Source organism: Bombina bombina, chromosome 4 (assembly GCF_027579735.1).
Source record: "Bombina bombina isolate aBomBom1 chromosome 4, aBomBom1.pri, whole genome shotgun sequence".
Taxonomy (NCBI): Eukaryota; Metazoa; Chordata; class Amphibia; order Anura; family Bombinatoridae; genus Bombina; species Bombina bombina.
The window spans coordinates 809840215-809857771 of NC_069502.1; the positions used below are offsets into that span (position 1 = coordinate 809840215).

At 42.5% G+C, this 17557-nt stretch overlaps 1 protein-coding gene across 2 annotated transcripts in view; it reads right to left on the bottom strand.

Annotated features, from left to right (window-relative positions):
- Positions 1 to 680: 680 nt before the first annotated feature.
- The window catches only part of LOC128657076 (oocyte zinc finger protein XlCOF6.1-like), an 81193-nt gene continuing 64316 nt past the window's right edge, over positions 681 to 17557 (bottom strand). For both annotated transcript variants that reach the window (XM_053711311.1, XM_053711310.1), the window contains 2 exons: positions 13141 to 13254; positions 681 to 3013 (listed from right to left, as the gene is read on the bottom strand). In XM_053711311.1, the coding sequence (XP_053567286.1) occupies positions 2076 to 3013; positions 13141 to 13254 (1052 nt within the window). In that variant the 3' untranslated portion in view covers positions 681 to 2075. The remainder of the gene's footprint in view (positions 3014 to 13140; positions 13255 to 17557) is intronic.

The following is a 17557-nucleotide window of genomic DNA, read 5'->3' on the forward strand; positions in this document are numbered from 1 at the left end:
TAATTTCTTACATCTGTAAAACAGAACTATTGGGTCTAAAAATATGTTTCAGTTGAAATTGAAATAAAAAAGTTTCATTATGAAGAGAAGAGGTTTAGAAAGACATAGGATATTATTTAATGTCTAGGCTTTACGTATGAGTAGCCCAAGAAATATTTAAATGCATTCCATTTAAATTCCATGAATTTGATAGGATTAAGTGGAAAAATAAAGAGACTTTTTTTTTCTATTGAGTAAATTAAGAAAGGTTAGCATAGTGCAATCTTTGTATTTCTGCTTCTCAGTTTTAATGACAATAAATCCAAGGTTTTTATGAAGACTTTTACACTATGACTATATTAAAGGCATTTTTCTACTTTCAAAAGTCGGGGACTGAACCCCACAACCTTTGAATGTCTACAAATAACTAGAAGTCCAATTCGCTATCCATTGCGCCACAGAGCCTGTTTTTTTTAGTACAGATTAGAGATTGGAGTACAGATACATACTCCTTTAATGTTTTATTTATTAAATATAATTTAATAAAAAAAGTCCTTGTTATAGTAAATAGTGTTTTGAAAAAAAGAACAACTGTGGTTGAGTTAGCCTTTGTTGGAGCTCAAACATATATGTACAGTAGTAAAAAAATATATATATGGTTGAATATACGTGAAACAAGGTCAATAATAACATTTTCCATATTCTACATTAAAATTACCTTTATTACAAGTTATACTTTTTGATTAAATAATGATGCATTTATGCCATAATCAGCAGGTAATAGAGTCCAACAGCAAATCTGTCCTTATACAACTTTTTTTTTACTTGAACTAATATAGCAGACATTTACAGACTTTTATTAAAAAGGTTAAAAAAACATTTAAAAGACATACAAAGTAAAGGGACAATATACAGAAAAACAAGTATTAATGCTTTTAAGAATACTCCCATAACTTATAAACGTGCACCCTCATTAAGGGATAATTTATTAGAGCAATGTCCAATGTCTGGTAAAAGAAACCCTATTAAGGGATACTTTACATGCAATACTGGTCTTGTGGTCTACCTTACTAAGTGTCCATGTGGAAAAATGTATATAGGAGAGAACAACCGTAGAGTGTGTAACTGTATTGTGGAACATAGAGCTTATATTCATACCAAATATGAGGAGGCTCCAGTGTCTCAACTGTGCTTCCAAATACTAGAACAGGTTAAATTACCCATATGGGGTGGAGATAGGGAATTATTATTGAAAAGTAGGGAACCATATTGGATTTTTCATCTTAATACCCTGGTACCCAAAGGCATTTTTTGCGTAAATGTTTTGGAGATGATCCATTAATATAGCCCATCTGGGAGTGTTTTTGTAACAATGTATAGTTTTGCTTATTTTTTTAATAACATTGTGCTGATTTTCATACTCCTACCCAAGCCCCAAATTATCAGATGCACACGTGTAATTTACAGACTCCTGCTGGCTCCTGTTTGTGTAATCTTTCTTTTCATATACAGGGAAGGGGGGAGTGTCTGCTTTCTTAGCCCCTTTCATGGGGTGTACCAGCCTAACTTCATCAACATTGCTAAACTGGGAGCTTCTAAGTAAGTTTGTAAAAGGTTTATACTGGATTTTTAGATCAGTATATGTGCATATTCTTATTTACAGTACGGTCTTTTATGTGCACTTTTATCAAATTGGTGTATAATGTCCCTTTAATTATAAATATTTTTTTAAATTTAGAGTTTGCCTATAAATCTTATGAGCAGGGTTTGTTAAAATAGGTTATATATTTGTATTATTAAAATATAGTTAGAAATATTAAATATTTTAGGATCTTATTTATAGATGATGGTGAAAGGTTAATTGTGTTAGCCTTGTTTTGTATCCGTTGTGGATTTGAATTTGATATGGATGTAAAGCACTTTTATTCAACATGACTAAGGGGTAATTCCCAAAATGTTGTTGTACAACTGCATTGCCATGGATTAAAGAATTGAAAGGATATACCTGGTGTTGCTGTATGCTTTTATTTATTATGGATAATTTTAAGCGTTGGCAGGCACTATCAGTGGGCATAGGATTGATATCAGGGAGTGAGCTAGACATTTTGCATTTGATGAATTTTCTGATGTGTAATAAGATTTGATTTCTCAGTAAAACATTTACCACATTCAGAACATGAAAATGCTTTCTCTCCTGTATGGATTTTTTGATGTCTAATAAGATTTGATTTCTCAGTAAAACATTTCTGACATTCAGAACATGAAAATGCTTTCTCTCCTGTATGAATTTTCTGATGCTTAATAAGAGTTGATTTCTCAGTAAAACATTTCCCACATTCAGAACATGAAAATGCTTTCTCTCCTGTATGAATTTTCTGATGCTTAATAAGAGTTACTTTCTGAGCAAAACATTTCCCACAGTCAAAACATGAAAATGCTTTCTCTCCTGTATGAATTTTCTGATGCTTAATAAGAGTTGATTTCTCAGTAAAACATTTCCAACATTCAGAACATGAAAATGCTTTTTCTCCTGTATGAATTTTCTGATGCTTAATAAGAGTTACTTTCTGAGCAAAACATTTCCCACATTCAGAACATGAAAAGGCTTTCTCTCCTGTATGATTTTTTTTATGTCTAATAAGATTTGATTTATCAGTAAAACATTTCCCACATTCAGAACATGAAAATGCTTTCTCTCCTTTATGAAATTTCTGATGTGCAATAAGATTTGATTTCCAAACAATACATTTCCCACATTCAGAACAGGAAAATGCTTTGTCTCCTGTATGAATTTTCTGATGTGTAATAAGAGTTGATTTCTGAGTAAAACATTTCCCACATACAAAATATGAAAAATCTTTCTGCCCTGTACGAATTTTCTGATGTCTTAAAAGATTTGATTTCCTGGTAAAACATTTCTCATTTTCAGAGCATACATTTCCCATGTTGCTTCTTTGATTTTGAAGAAGATTAAAAGAAGTATCTGTACTTTCAACATGACTAGGACTTGGATTAGTGAAGTTTGCAAATTCCCCTGTTGATAATACAATGGGATTAATGTTAGTTAATAATGATATAATTATAATATTGGGGATATTTTAACTTTTCTAAATGAGTGTCTAGTACAAGACTAAGGAGCAGGCTTTGACCACTACACCTCTCCTTAGCTTCATGCAGTTTACTAGACATTAAGGAATATTTTATATTTATTTTATAGCAAACATTTAAAAAAAATCATGTAACAAATACATTTTTTGGAAGCTCTGAGATACAAATACTGTACAGATGTAGCAAAATACATAAGAATCACAAATACAAAATCTCACTATCCTAATATTAGCAAAAAAATCAACTAAAAACATAATTTATGCTTACCTTACAAATTAATTTCTTTCATGGCGGTGAGAGTCCACAATTCATTACTCTTGGGAATGACTCTTCTCTGCCTAGGAGCTGCTTATCCCCTCCTTATCGAGGTCCAGCCGGAATCTCATGGAACTACTCGCCGGATGGACTCGATAGAGATCCCTGCTGAATTTAACTAGGTTGCTCCAGCAGCCCTTTCCCAAAAACTCCGCTCTTTTGGGGATTTGTCCGACAATGAATGGGCATGGGTTGGGATGATTGCTAAGAGGAAGCAAACTCAGGAACCTGGGGTTTTTGATACCTCTCCACCTCATGCTGGTCCGGAGTACCCTTTTTAAGGCTGCCGCTCCGGTCCCCAATGACAGATAATTACGCTTTTTGGACTGGGACATCTAGGGGCCCGGAGATCTCCAATGGTACCCTGGAATAGCAGCCGCTCCCTCAGGATCACCCCAAAGCCGCCACCTAGCTATTGTGGGATATGTGTGGGACTATGGCTCCTATGGAGGCCCCAGCATGTCTGGAGGGGTGGGAATCTTTAGATCAGATAAGGCTCTTGTCAGATGGCAAATGTGTATATAAGCTTTGTGTTTTTCCCAATAAAGCCTGTTCTTGTTTCACCTTAATACTGGTCTTGTATGGTTATTAGTGTGGGCTACTTGCTATAATCACTTCTCTGCTCTACAGCTACAGGTTCCAGGATAAAGAAGGATCATTTGGCGGAGATACCCAGTCGGGGTATCCGGAGTCCGTCACAGTAGAATCTTGTGGATTCTCACCACCATGAAAGAAATGTATTTATCAGGTAAGCATAAATTATGTTTTCTCTCATGCACGTGGTGAGAGGCCATGATCCAGGTAGGAAAAAAGTAATAAAAACATAAATTATGCTTACCAGATAATTTCCTTTCCTTCTGTATGAGGAGAGTCCACAGCTTCATTCCTTACTTGTGGGAAATACTGAACCTGGCCACCAGGAGGAGGCAAAGACACCCCAGCCAAAGGTTTAAATACCTCCCCCACTTCCCTCATCCCCCAGTCATTCTGCAGAGGGAACAAGGAACAGTAGGTGAAATATCAGGGTATAAATGGTGCCAGAACAAAACAAAAACTTAGGTCCACCCAACAGACAATACGGACGGGGGCTGTGGACTCTCCTCATACAGAAGGAAAGGAAATTATCTGATAAGCATAATTTATGTTTTCCTTCTTAATATGAGGAGAGTCCACGGCTTCATTCCTTACTTGTGGGAAACATATACCCAAGCTCTAGAGGTTTCTGAATGAAAAGGGAGGGTAAAAAGAGAGGCGGACCCTATTCTGAGGGCACCACAGCCTGCAAAACCTTTCTCCAAAAAGCTGCTTCAGCCGAAGCAAAAACGTAAAACTTGTAAAATTTTGAAAAGGTATGTAAAGAGGATCAGGTAGCCGCTCTACAAATTTGATCCATAGAGGCCTCATTCTTGAAGGCCCAAGATGAAGCCACAGCTCGAGTTGAATGAGTCTTAATCCTCTGAGAAAGCTTATGTCCCGCTGTCTCATAAGCTAAGTGAATAATGCTCCTCAACCAAAAAGATAAGGAAGTGGATGAGGCCTTCTGCCCCCTACGCTTTCCAGAATAGACAACAAACAAAGTCTGTCTAAACTGCTTCGAAGCCTGGAGATAGAAACACATCCAAATTATGAAGTAACCGCTCTTTTGAGGAAGAAGGATTAGGACACAAGGAAGGAACCACAATTTCCTGATTGATGTTTTAATCAGAAACAACCTTAGGAAGAAAACCTAACCCAGTACGAAGAACAGCCTTATCAGCATGGAATACTAGATAAGGGGGTCACATTGCAAGGCAGCCATCTCAGATACTCTGCTTGCCGAAGTAATAGCCAGTAGAAAAAGAACCTTCCAAGACAGTAGTTTAATGTCAACTACATGCATAGGCTCAAACAGAGCCTTCTGCAAAACTTTAAGGACAAGATTTAAACTCCAAGGAGGAGCGCTAGATCTAAACACAGGCCTGATTCTAGTCAGAGCCTGAACAAAAGACTGGACATCTGGAAGCTCAGTGAGCCTCTTGTGCAATAAAACAGATAGGGCCAAACTCTGTCCCTTAAAAGAGCTAGCAGAAAGGCCTTTTTTCCAGACCATCCTGGAGAAAGGAAAAAATCCTGGAAACCCTGACCTTATGCCAGGGAAATCCACACTCTTCACACCAGAATAAGTAGGTCTTCCACACCATATGATAGATGCGAAAAATGACCGGCTTACGCGGCTGAATGAGAGTATCAATAACTCTCTCTGAAAAACCTCTCTTGGCTAGGACTAAGCTCTCAATCTCCACACTGTCAGCCTCAGAGAATCTAGATTTTGATGAACAAAAGGGCCTTGCTCCAGCAGATCCCTGCGACAAGGTAACCTGCATTGAGGAGATAATGACATCCCCACCAGGTCCGCGAACCACCTCCTCCGCGGCCATGATGGAGCAATTAGAATCACTGATGCTTGTTCCTGCTTGATGCAGGCCACTACACAAGGGAGAAGTGGTAACGGCGGAAAAATTTAGATCAGACTGAACCTCCAAGGCACTGCTAATGCATCTATTAGCTCCACCTAAGGATCTCTGGACCGCGACCTATATCTGGGTAGCTTGGAATTGAGTTGGGACGCCATGAGATCTATTTATGGCATCCCCATCTGTTGCAAATCTCTGCAAAACACCTCGGGATGGAGAGACCATTCCCCTGGTTAAAAAGATTGTCTGCTGAGGAAATCCTCTTCTCAGTTGTCCACACCCGGAATGTGGATTGCTGACAGCGAGCAGTTGTGGGCTTCCGCCCATTCCAGAATCTGAGATACTTCCCTCATTGATAGAGAGCTCCTCGTTCCCCCCTGATGTAAGCCACTGAGGTAATGTCTGATTGGAATCTGATAAACTGGGCCAAACCCAGAAGAGGCCAAGACTTCAAAGCATTGAAGATCGCTCAAAGTTTCAAAATGTTGATCAGGAGAAGGGGTTTCTCTCGAGTACACAGTCCCTGTGCCTTCCTGGCACCCCATACAGCTCCCCATCATGTGAGACTCGTGCCCGTAGTCACAATCTCCCAGGATGGTCTCAAGAAGGATGTCCCTTGGGACAGGTGATCTGGACAGAGCCACCAGGAGAGCAATTCTCTTGACCGGTTGTCCAGAGAAATCTGTTGAGACAGATCTGAATGGCTGCCGTTCCACTGTCTCAGCATGCAAAGCTGAAGAAGTCTGAGATGGAATCTGGCAAAAGGAATGATGTCTATGCAGGACACCATGAGACCAATTACCTCCATACATCGAGCCACAGAGGGCCTTAAGGAGGTCTGGAGGGCAAGACAATTGGAAGTTAGCTTGTAATGTCTCTGGTCTGTAAGGAATATCCTCATGGATATGGGGTCTATTATCATACCCAGGAACTCCACCTTGGTACTGGGAATAAGATAACAATTTTCTAAATTTATCTTCCATCCATGAAATTGAAGAAGAGAAAGAAGGGCTTTCAAATGGTCTTCTGCCAGACGGTAGGATGGTGCCTGAACTAGAATATCTTCTAAGTAAGGCGTCACTGCTATACCTCTTGGTCTGGCCACTGCAAGCAGAGCCCACAGAACCTTCATAAAGACTCTTGGGGCAGTAGCTAGACTAAACGGAAGTGCAATAAACTGGAAGTGTTGGTCCAGGAGTGCAAATCTTAGGAAATTGACATGTTCCCTGTGAATAGGGACGTGAAGGTAGGCATCCTTCAGGTCTATCGTGGTCATGAACTGTTCTTCCTGAACTAAGGGAAGAATGGACCTTATTGTCTCAATCTTGAACGAGGTCACAGATAGGAATTTGTTCAAACACTTTAGGTACAGAATCGGTTGAAAAATACCTTCCTTCTCTGGGACCACAAAGAGGTTTGAGTAGTAACACAGACCTCTCTCCGCTGGCGGTACCGGTACAATGACCCCCATGGAGGAGAGATTCCTCAAGCACCCTAGAAAAGCCTCCCTCTTTTCTGGTCTTGAAGACAGGTTTGATAAGAGGAATCTGCCTCTGGAAGGATGAGACTTGAAACCTATCCTGTATCCCTGGTCGATGACTACCAGGACCCACGGGTCTTGCACGTCCCCAAACCAAGCTTCTGAAAAGAGTGACAGTCTGCTCCCTACCAGATCCAGAGCCGGATCGGGGGCCGCCTCTTCATGCCGACTTTGACTCGGCGGGCTTGTTGTTGGGCTTGGATTTATTATAGGACTGAGTCGGCTTCCAAGTTCCCTTGGACTGCTCAGGCTTTGAAGAGGGTTGCTGACGTTGGGATTTATCTGAACGAAAGGAACGAAAATTAGGACCTTAGGATTATTCTTCTTATCCTGCAGTAAAAGGCACCTTTGCCTCCAGTAACCATTGAGATGATTGAGTCCAGGCCTGGACCAAGAAGAATCTTTCCCTTAAATGGGTGGGAAAGAAGTCTAGATTTTGAAGTGATAATGCCCGCAGACCAAGAATTCAGCCAAAGTGCCCTATGGGCTAGGACAGAAAAACCTGAAGCCTTGGCATTCAGGTGAATAATCTGCATATTTGCATCACAATTAAAAGAATTAGCTACCCTTAAGGCCTTAATTCTTTCCTGGAACTCGTTGAGGGGACCCTCCACCTCGACCAACTCAGATAAGGAGTCGCACCAGTAGGTAGCCGCTCCAGCAACCGCAGCAACAGCCGCTACCGGTTGAAACAAATATCCCGTATGCTGAAACATTTTTCTTAGAGTTCCCAGCTTCTTATCCATGGGCTCCTTAAACAAACTATCCTGAAGTGGAATAGTAGTGCATTTAGCCAGATTGGAGATAGCACCATAAACCTTAGGGACGGAACCGCACAACTCTAATTGAGAATCCAGAACTGGGAACAATTTCCGGAAGGGGAAAAAGAAGAGCCAAGTCTTTCCCATTCGTTCTTAAGAATTTTCGCCATCTTAACGGGAACCGGGAAAGTCTGTGGTACAACCCTGTCCTCATAGACCTTATTTAATTTAGGAATACAAGGTTCTTCAGGTAATTTAGTTTCTGGAACCTCCAAAGTAGCCCAAACTTCCTTTAGCAGAAAGCATAAGTGTTAAATCCTAAATCTAAAGTCCTGGTGGTTCCTGGCATAGAGGCAGCAGATTCCAACCTAGAAAGAGTATCCTCTGAAGTATCAGAGGTGTCTTCATCAGCGGATAATCTAGTATCAGATCAATCCAATAAGCTAGTAGATGACCCCTGAGAAGGATAGCAATATTGGACCTTTCGCGTGCGCTTAGCAGGGCGAGGTAAAGCACTGAAGGCCACAGACACTGACGTTTGTAACTTTTCAGTAAAGTCTGGCGGTAAAAGGGCTCCTCCAGATGGAGGATTAGGAGTGCTACGGGAAGCTGCATGTGTATTTGGAGATAACTGTAAGGTGCGCACCACATGGGACGGCTCAGTAGTACTAAACATATTAGCTTTCTTTGATATAATTACTTTATCAAGGCATGTGGAACATAATTGAGCAGGTGGGTATACCTGTCTATGCAGGACACCATGAGACCAATTACCTCCATACATCGAGCCACAGAGGGCCTTAAGGAGGTCTGGAGGGCAAGACAATTGGAAGTTAGCTTGTAATGTCTCTGGTCTGTAAGGAATATCCTCATGGATATGGGGTCTATTATCACACCCAGGAACTCCACCTTGGTACTGGGAATAAGATAACAATTTTCTAAATTTATCTTCCATCCATGAAATTGAAGAAGAGAAAGAAGGGCTTTCAAATGGTCTTCTGCCAGACGGTAGGATGGTGACTGAACTAGAATATCTTCTAAGTAAGGCGTCACTGCTATACCTCTTGGTCTGGCCACTGCAAGCAGAGCACACAGAACCTTCATAAAGACTCTTGGGGCAGTAGCTAGACTAAACAGAAGTGCAATAAACTGGAAGTGTTGCTCCAGGAGTGCAAATCTTAGGAAATTGACATGTTCCCTGTGAATAGGGACGTGAAGGTAGGCATCCTTCAGGTCTATCGTGGTCATGAACTGTTCTTCCTGAACTAAGGGAAGAATGGACCTTATTGTCTCAATCTTGAACGAGGGGACAGATAGGAATTTGTTCTAACACTTTAGGTTCAGAATCGGTTGAAAAATACCCTCCTTCTCTGGGACCACAAAGAGGTTTGAGTAGTAACACAGACCTCTCTCCGCTGGCGGTACCGGTACAATGACCCCCATGGAGGAGAGATTCCTCAAGCACCCTAGAAAAGCCTCCCTCTTTTCTGGTCTTGAAGACAGGTTTGATAAGAGGAATCTGCCTCTGGAAGGATGAGACTTGAAACCTATCCTGTATCCCTGGTCGATGACTACCAGGACCCACGGGTCTTGCACGTCCCCAAACCAAGCCTCTGAAAAGAGTGACAGTCGGCTCCCTACCAGATCCAGAGCCGGATCGGGGGCCGCCTCTTCATGCCGACTTTGACTCGGCAGGCTTGTTGTTGGGCTTGGATTTATTATAGGACTGAGTCGGCTTCCAAGTTCCCTTGGACTGCTCAGGCTTTGAAGAGGGTTGCTGACGTAGGGATTTATCTGAACGAAAGGAACGAAAATTAGGACCTTGTCCCTTAGGATTATTCTTCTTATCCTGCAGTAAAAGGCACCTTTGCCTCCAGTAACCATTGAGATGATTGAGTCCAGGCCTGGACCAAGAAGAATCTTTCCCTTAAATGGGTGGGAAAGAAGTCTAGATTTTGACGTGATAATGCCCGCAGACCAAGAATTCAGCCAAAGTGCCCTATGGGCTAGGACAGAAAAACCTGAAGCCTTGGCATTCAGGTGAATAATCTGCATATTTGCATCACAAATAAAAGCATTAGCTACCCTTAAGGCCTTAATTCTTTCCTGGAACTCGTTGAGGGGACCCTCCACCTCGACCAACTCAGATAAGGAGTCGCACCAGTAGGTAGCCGCTCCAGCAACCGCAGCAACAGCTGCTGCCGGTTGAAACAAATATCCCGTATGCTGAAACATTTTTCTTAGAGTTTCCAGCTTCTTATCCATGGGCTCCTTAAACAAACTATCCTGAAGTGGAATAGTAGTGCATTTAGCCAGAGTGGAGATAGCACCATAAACCTTAGGGACGGAACCGCACAACTCTAATTGAGAATCCAGAACTGGGAACAATTTCCGGAAGGGGAAAAAAGAAGAGCCAAGTCTTTCCCATTCGTTCTTAATAATTTTCGCCATCTTAACGGGAACCGGGAAAGTCTGTGGTACAACCCTGTCCTCATAGACCTTATTTAATTTAGGAATACAAGGTTCTTCAGGTAATTTAGTTTCTGGAACCTCCAAAGTAGCCCAAACTTCCTTTAGCAGAAAGCATAAGTGTTCAATCCTAAATCTAAAGTCCTGGTGGTTCCTGGCATAGAGGCAGCAGATTCCAACCTAGAAAGAGTATCCTCTGAAGTATCAGAGGTGTCTTCATCAGCGGATAATCTAGTATCAGATCAATCCAATAAGCTACTAGATGACCCCTGAGAAGGATAGCAATATTGGACCTTTCGCTTGCGCTTAGCAGGGCGAGGTAAAGCACTGAAGGCCACAGACACTGACGTTTGTAACTTTTCAGTAAAGTCTGGCGGTAAAAGGGCTCCTCCAGATGGAGGATTAGGAGTGCTACGGGAAGCTGCATGTGTATTTGGAGATAACTGTAAGGTGCGCACCACATGGGACGGCTCAGTAGTACTAAACATATTAGCTTTCTTTGATATAATTACTTTATCAAGGCATGTGGAACATAATTGAGCAGGTGGGTATACCGTAGCCTCCTCACAATATAGACAGGCATTGGATTTTGGTAAAGAGGGAGTACCCTCTAACGTATAAGAGTCCTCCATAGCTTGCGCTTATAAAATGGACAATAGAAAAAGAAAAATGGCACCTTTATACCCCCAATGGCTGGGGCACTCACCACCTCCTACGACCCAGGCCCAACAGAGAATCTGATTCGTCTCTGGTAAACCGCACGGTCAGGAAGATGAGAAGATCAGTGTGACCACACCCGGTCACGTGTTGCGCCATGAAGGACCACCCCTGCTGCAGCTAAAAGCGCGCCAAGCCTACCAGGCTGCGCAGCTAATCAAAATGAAAGTAAAACCTGTACGTTACAACATCTGCCTGAGCCTCATCTCACACATGTGGCAGCATAAACACAATATTTACATTATGTGATTAATCCCCCCTGTTCAATAATCCCCTTCCGGAGATATTAACCCTTGATTCCATACAGATAAAAAAAAACAAGAATTATGCTTACCTGATAAATTTATTTATTTCCTTGGCATGGAAAGTCCACAAATCCATTCTAATTACTAGTGGGGATTCAACTCCTGGCCACCAGGAGGAGGTAAAGAATACCCCAGCAAAGCTGTTAAGTAACATTTCCACTTGCCATAAACCCCAATCAATCAGATGAAGGAATATGGAAAGAGAAGACACAATGGTGTAGAGGTGCTTGAGGTTTAGACAAAAAGCCATCTTAAACTTAAAATAAAGGTGGGTCGTCGACTCTCCATGCCAAGGAAAGAAAATAATTTATCAGGTAAGCATAAATTTTGTTTTCTTTCCAATGTCATGGAGAGTCCACAAATCTATTCTAATTACTAGTGGGAACCAATACCCAAGCTAGAGGACACAGAATGGAAGGGAGGGAGAACAAGACAGGTGGACCTAAACAGAAGGCACCACCGCTTGAAAAACTTTCCTCCCAAAGGATGCCTTTAGCTGAGGCAAAAACATGACATTTTTAAAATCTAGAAAAAAAAATGCAACAAGGACCAATATCTCCTTGCAGATATGTCCCACAGCCTCATTTTTAAAGGCCCAGGAAAAAGAAACAACCCTAGTGGAATGAACCAATCAGGAGGCTGTTGTCCAGCTGACTCATAAGCCAACCGAAAAACACTTCCCAACCAAAAGGAAAGAGTAAAAGAAGTTGTCTTCTGGCCCTTACGTCTACCTGAGAATACAACAAAAAGTCCAGAAAAATTTATAAAATCTCTAGATGCTTGCAGATAGAACTCCAATGACAAAAGGCATATATGTGCAGCCACCAAACATCAGCTAGATAGTAGTGCAATTGCTGCCCCTTAGCCTACCTAGGTATACTTTTCAACAAAGGATACCAAGTGGAACACAGAAAATTAGATAATTGTTTAAAATGTTATCCTCTATCTGAAGCACCAAAGTTTAATTTTAACTTTAATGACCCATTATCTCTTGAATATATGCACAACAAAACACATGTATAATATATTAAAATAAAGTATTTCACTCAAAGTTATACATATTTTATACAAAAACGAGGTTTATTATTGAAATAAATGTTCTAACGATTTAAAGGGATATGGTCTATGATCAGGTGCTGGTCTGGAATGGACACAAAGGTGTATATCTATGTGTTTTTATTTATATAAATATACAGAAGTCTATGCGGAAATGGACTCAGCAAGGTAATTCTATCCGACATCCAGATGTTACCACTCCCGAGTTTTTGGCTCTTGCGGGAACATTTTACTTTCAACTTGTAATACAAGTACAAGAATAGGAGCCCTATAGATTTAACTTGAGCAGAGTTAGCACTAAATACTGATTATAGTTTTGTGCTTAATTTGTAATCTAGTCCTTAGTTATTCATACAAAAGCTGCTCACTAACACATGTCAACCACCACTGATGCACAGGGTACATTGGCGGTTAAGGTATTAATTAGTGCTTATCACCTGTAGCCGTATTTATAGGAACTTCATCCTCCTCAGTCTTCATGTGATCAGATACATATGGTTCTCCTCTGTGCTCAACCGCTGAGCTATCTGAAGGCGTCACATCCTTATGGTCTGTACAGTAAGAATACATGCATATGTGTAAGTTGTTTGTAGTACTCATGGGATGTATTAATGTATCTCTCATTCAGTGGCGTCGCTACAGGGGGGCAAGGGGGGCATTTCCCCCCAATTAAGCCTTGCCCCCCGCTGCCAGCCCCTGTGCAAGCATAATGAGTAATAATGTAGTGTGAAGTGAATCTGATAGATTTTTTTAATTTTTTTTTATTGTTTGTAAATAGTCTCTGGGCCAGTGTTTTTTGAGTCCTGCCTCTGAAAACGAGTAATAAATTATGTGCAGCGCGGCAGCAGCACATGCCTCCATGTGTTCAGTTGGATAATGGATTTGAACCCCCAGGCTGCACCCACCACACGTGCCTTGTGCTGGATCTACACACAGCACCACGGCACTCCAATACCCCATGCATAATGCTGGGGCTATTTGCTCTTCCTCCTCCAGTTCTAGCCAGCCCACTCCCAGGTCACGTTCCTACAGGCTGCAGCGCACTGAGCACAAGGATCATGACCGGAGCCTGGGAGAGGAAGAGGGAGGATCCAGCCAGCAGATGCTGTGTGAGTGACAGTATGCAGGACAGAGAGCACAGGAAGGAGCAGCACCAGCAGGCACTGGCTGACTGTCTGGCACTCAGTGGCAGCAAAAGTAAAGACTGGAAGAGGAGAGGGAGGAGCCAGCCAGCAGGTGCTGTTTGAGTGACAGTGTGCAGAACAGAGAGCATGGGAAGTAGCAGCACCAACAGGCACTGGCGGCCTGGCACTCAATGGCAGCAAAAGTAAAGAGGAAGGAGATCATCTGATTCTGGGGTAAGTCACTGTCACAAAAGGGTACTTTAATTACTAATACATGATGATTAATACACACATGGCTCACTGTCAGAGACTGGGAGACTGGAGAGAATTTGGCTCACAGTGTCTGTCAGAGAGACTGGTCTGGAAGAGAATTTGGCTCACTTTCTGTCTGAGAGACAGACTGGGAGAATATTTGGCTGACACTCAGTGAGCCAATTTCTCTCCCAGTATCTCTGACAGACAGTGAGTCAATTTATCTCCCAGAGAGACTGGGAGGGAATTTGGCTCACTGTCTATCAGAGAGACTTGGAGGGAATTTGGCTCACTGTCTGTCAGAGAGACTGGGAGAGAATTTAGCTCACTGTCTGTCAGAGAGACTGGAAGAGAATTTGGTTCACTGTCAGGGAGACTGGGAGAGAAATTGTCTCACTGTCTGTCAGAGAGACTGGGAGAGAATTTGACTCACTGTCTGTCAGAGAGACTGGGAGAGAATATGGCTCACTGTCTGTCAGAGAGACTGTTAGAGAATTTGCCTCACTGTCTGTCAGATTGAGCCAAATTTCCTCCCAGTCTCTCTGACAGACAGTGAGCCAAATTCTCTCCCAGTCTTTCTGACAGACAGTGAGCCAAATTCTCTCCCAGTCTTTCTGACAGACAGTGAGCCAAGTTCCCTCCAAGTCTCTCTGACAGTGGGCAAAATTCTTTCCCAGACCACTCTCTCTGACAGACACTGTGAGCCAAATTCACTCCCAGTCTCTCTGACAGTGAGCCAAATTCTCTCCCAGTCTCTCTGACAGACAGTGAGCCACATTCTCTCCCAGTCTCTCTGACAGTCAGTGAGCCAAATTCCCTCCCAGTCTCTCTGAGAGAGAATTTGTCTCACTGTCTGCCGGAGAGACTGGGAGGGAATTTGGCTCACTTGTCTGTCAGAGAGACTGGGAGAGAAGTTGGCTCACTGTCAGAGAGACCGGGAGTGAATTTGGCTCACAGTGTCTGTCAGAGAGAGTGGTCTGGGGAAGAATTTTGCCCACTGTCAGAGAGACTTGGAGGGAACTTGGCTCACTGTCTGTCAGAGAGACTGGGAGAGAATATGGCTCACTGCCTGTCAGAGAGACTGTTAGAGAATTTGGCTCACTGTCTGTCAGAGAGACTGGGAGAAAAATTGGCTCACTCAGTGAGCCAAATTCTCTCAAAGTGTCTCTGACAGACAGTGAGCCAAATTCTCTCCCAGTCTCTCTGACAGACAGTAAGCCAAATTCCCTCCCAGTCCCTCTGACATACAGTGAGCCAAATTCTCTCCCAGTCAGGGTCTCAGGGTCTGTTAATTGGTCTTCATTGGTGACATATTTAACATAGGGGATTCATTACAGAGCCCTGGTGTTTGCTTAAATTGCTTTAAACTATAAGGAAAAGCTTTTGAGAGTTTTCCTCTCTTTCTCAGGTCTGAAGCAATACCCGAGGAAGAAAGGAAAACTCTCGACAGCTTCTCTTTTAAGCATTAGGTTAGTAGAATAAAAAGGTATCATTGCATACCGCATTACTCTGGTATTTTGGAATCTTATTTATATATATTTATTTAATTTATTTTTAGTGGTATGATTTAGTGGTGAAAATTATTAGTGCCCCCCCAGTTTGAGTGTGGTATCTTATGTGCCCCCCCTCTATATTGTTCCTAGAGTCGCCACTGCTCTCATTATATATAAATAAAAATCATTTAAAGGGATATGGTCTATGATCAGGTGCTGGACTGGAATGGACAGAAAGGTGTATATGTATGTGTTTTTATTTATATATATGTATTATTATTATTATTATCAGGTATTTGTAGAGCGCCAACAGATTTCGCAGCGCTGTAAACATAGTCGGTGTACAGGATAGCTTTTGTAGGGGTCAAGTGGGTAGAGGGCCCTGCCGAGAGTTTCACTGTTGTAGTCGGCTCTTATGAAGCGATCTGTAAACAGCTGGGCCCATAGGCTTACAATCTAAGGGGTTAAAGGGGAAAGCAATGGCGTTAGGAAAGGTTAGTGTTGGTTGTATGCATCCCTGAATAGTAGAGTTTTTAGGGAGTGCTTGAAGCTGTTAAAACTAGGGGAGAGTCTTATGGAGCAAAGCAGGGAATTCCACAAGATGGGGGCCAGTCTGGAGAAGTCCTGTAAACGTGAATGTGAGGAAGTAACAAGAGAGGAGGAGATCCTGAGCTGATCGAAGGGGACAGGAGGGAGAGTATCTAGAGACAAGTTCTGAGATTAGGGGGGAGCAGTGCAGTTGAGAGCTTTATATGTCAGGGTGAGGATTTTATGTTTAATCCTAGAGGCAAGAGGAAGCCAGTGAAGGGATTGGCAGAGAGGTGCAGCAGATGAAGAGCGACGAGTAAGGAAGATGAGCCTGGCAGAGGCATTCATAATGGATTGTAAAGGAGCTATGCAGCAGCTAGGCAGACCAGGGAGGATGGAATTGCAGTAGTCGAGGCGGGAAAGGATGAGAGAGTGGATTAAAATCTTGGTTGTATCTTGTGTAAGGAAATGTCTAATTTTAGCAATGTTTTTAAGGTGGAAGCGGCAGGCTTTAGCCAAGGACTGGATGTGAGGAGTGAAGGAAAGATCTGAGTCAAGTGTGACCCCAAGACATCGGGCGAGCGGGGTAGGGGTAATGATGGAATTATCAACAGTTATAGAAATTTTGGGGGTGGAGACATTGGAAGAAGGGGGAAAAATAAGGAGTTCAGTTTTGGAGAGATTTAGCTTAAGGTAGTGAGAGGACATCCAAGATGAGATGTGAGAAAGACAGTTAGTGACACGGGTTAGTAAGGAAGGAGGTAGGTCTGGTGCAGAGAGGTAGATTTGGGTGTCATCGGCATACAAATGGTATTGAAACCCATGTGACTTTATTAAGGAACCTAGTGACGACGTGTAGATTGAGAAGAGAAGGGGACCAAGGACAGAGCCTTGTGGTACCCCAACAGAAAGTGGTAACGGGGCAGAGTATGCTCCGGAGAAGGCTACACTAAATGTACGGTTAGTCAGATAGGAAGAGAACCACGAGAGAGCTGTGTCACAGATGCCGAAGGATTGGAGGGTTTGGAGCAGAAGAGGGTGGTCAACAGTGTCAAAGGCTGCAGACAGGTCAAGGAGGATAAGCAGAGAGAAGTGGCCTTTGGATTTTGCTGTAAGTAGGTCATTGGTAACCTTGACAATTGCTGTCTCTGTAGAGTGATGGGAACGAAATCCAGATTGCAGTGGGTCAAGAAGAGAGTTTAGTGCAAGGAAATGGGATAGACTGCGTAAACTAGCTTTTCGAGGAGCTTTGAGGCAAGAGGGAGTAGGGAAATAGGGCGGTAATTTGAAGGGGAGGTTGGATCAAGGGAAGGTTTTTTGAGCATAGGTGTGACCAGTGCATGTTTTAGAGATGAGGGAAATATACAAGTGCTGAGGGAAAGGTTGAAAATGTGTGTGAGTATGTAGGTGAGGGTAGAAGAGAGGGAGGGGAGTAGCTGTGAGGGGATGGGGTCGAG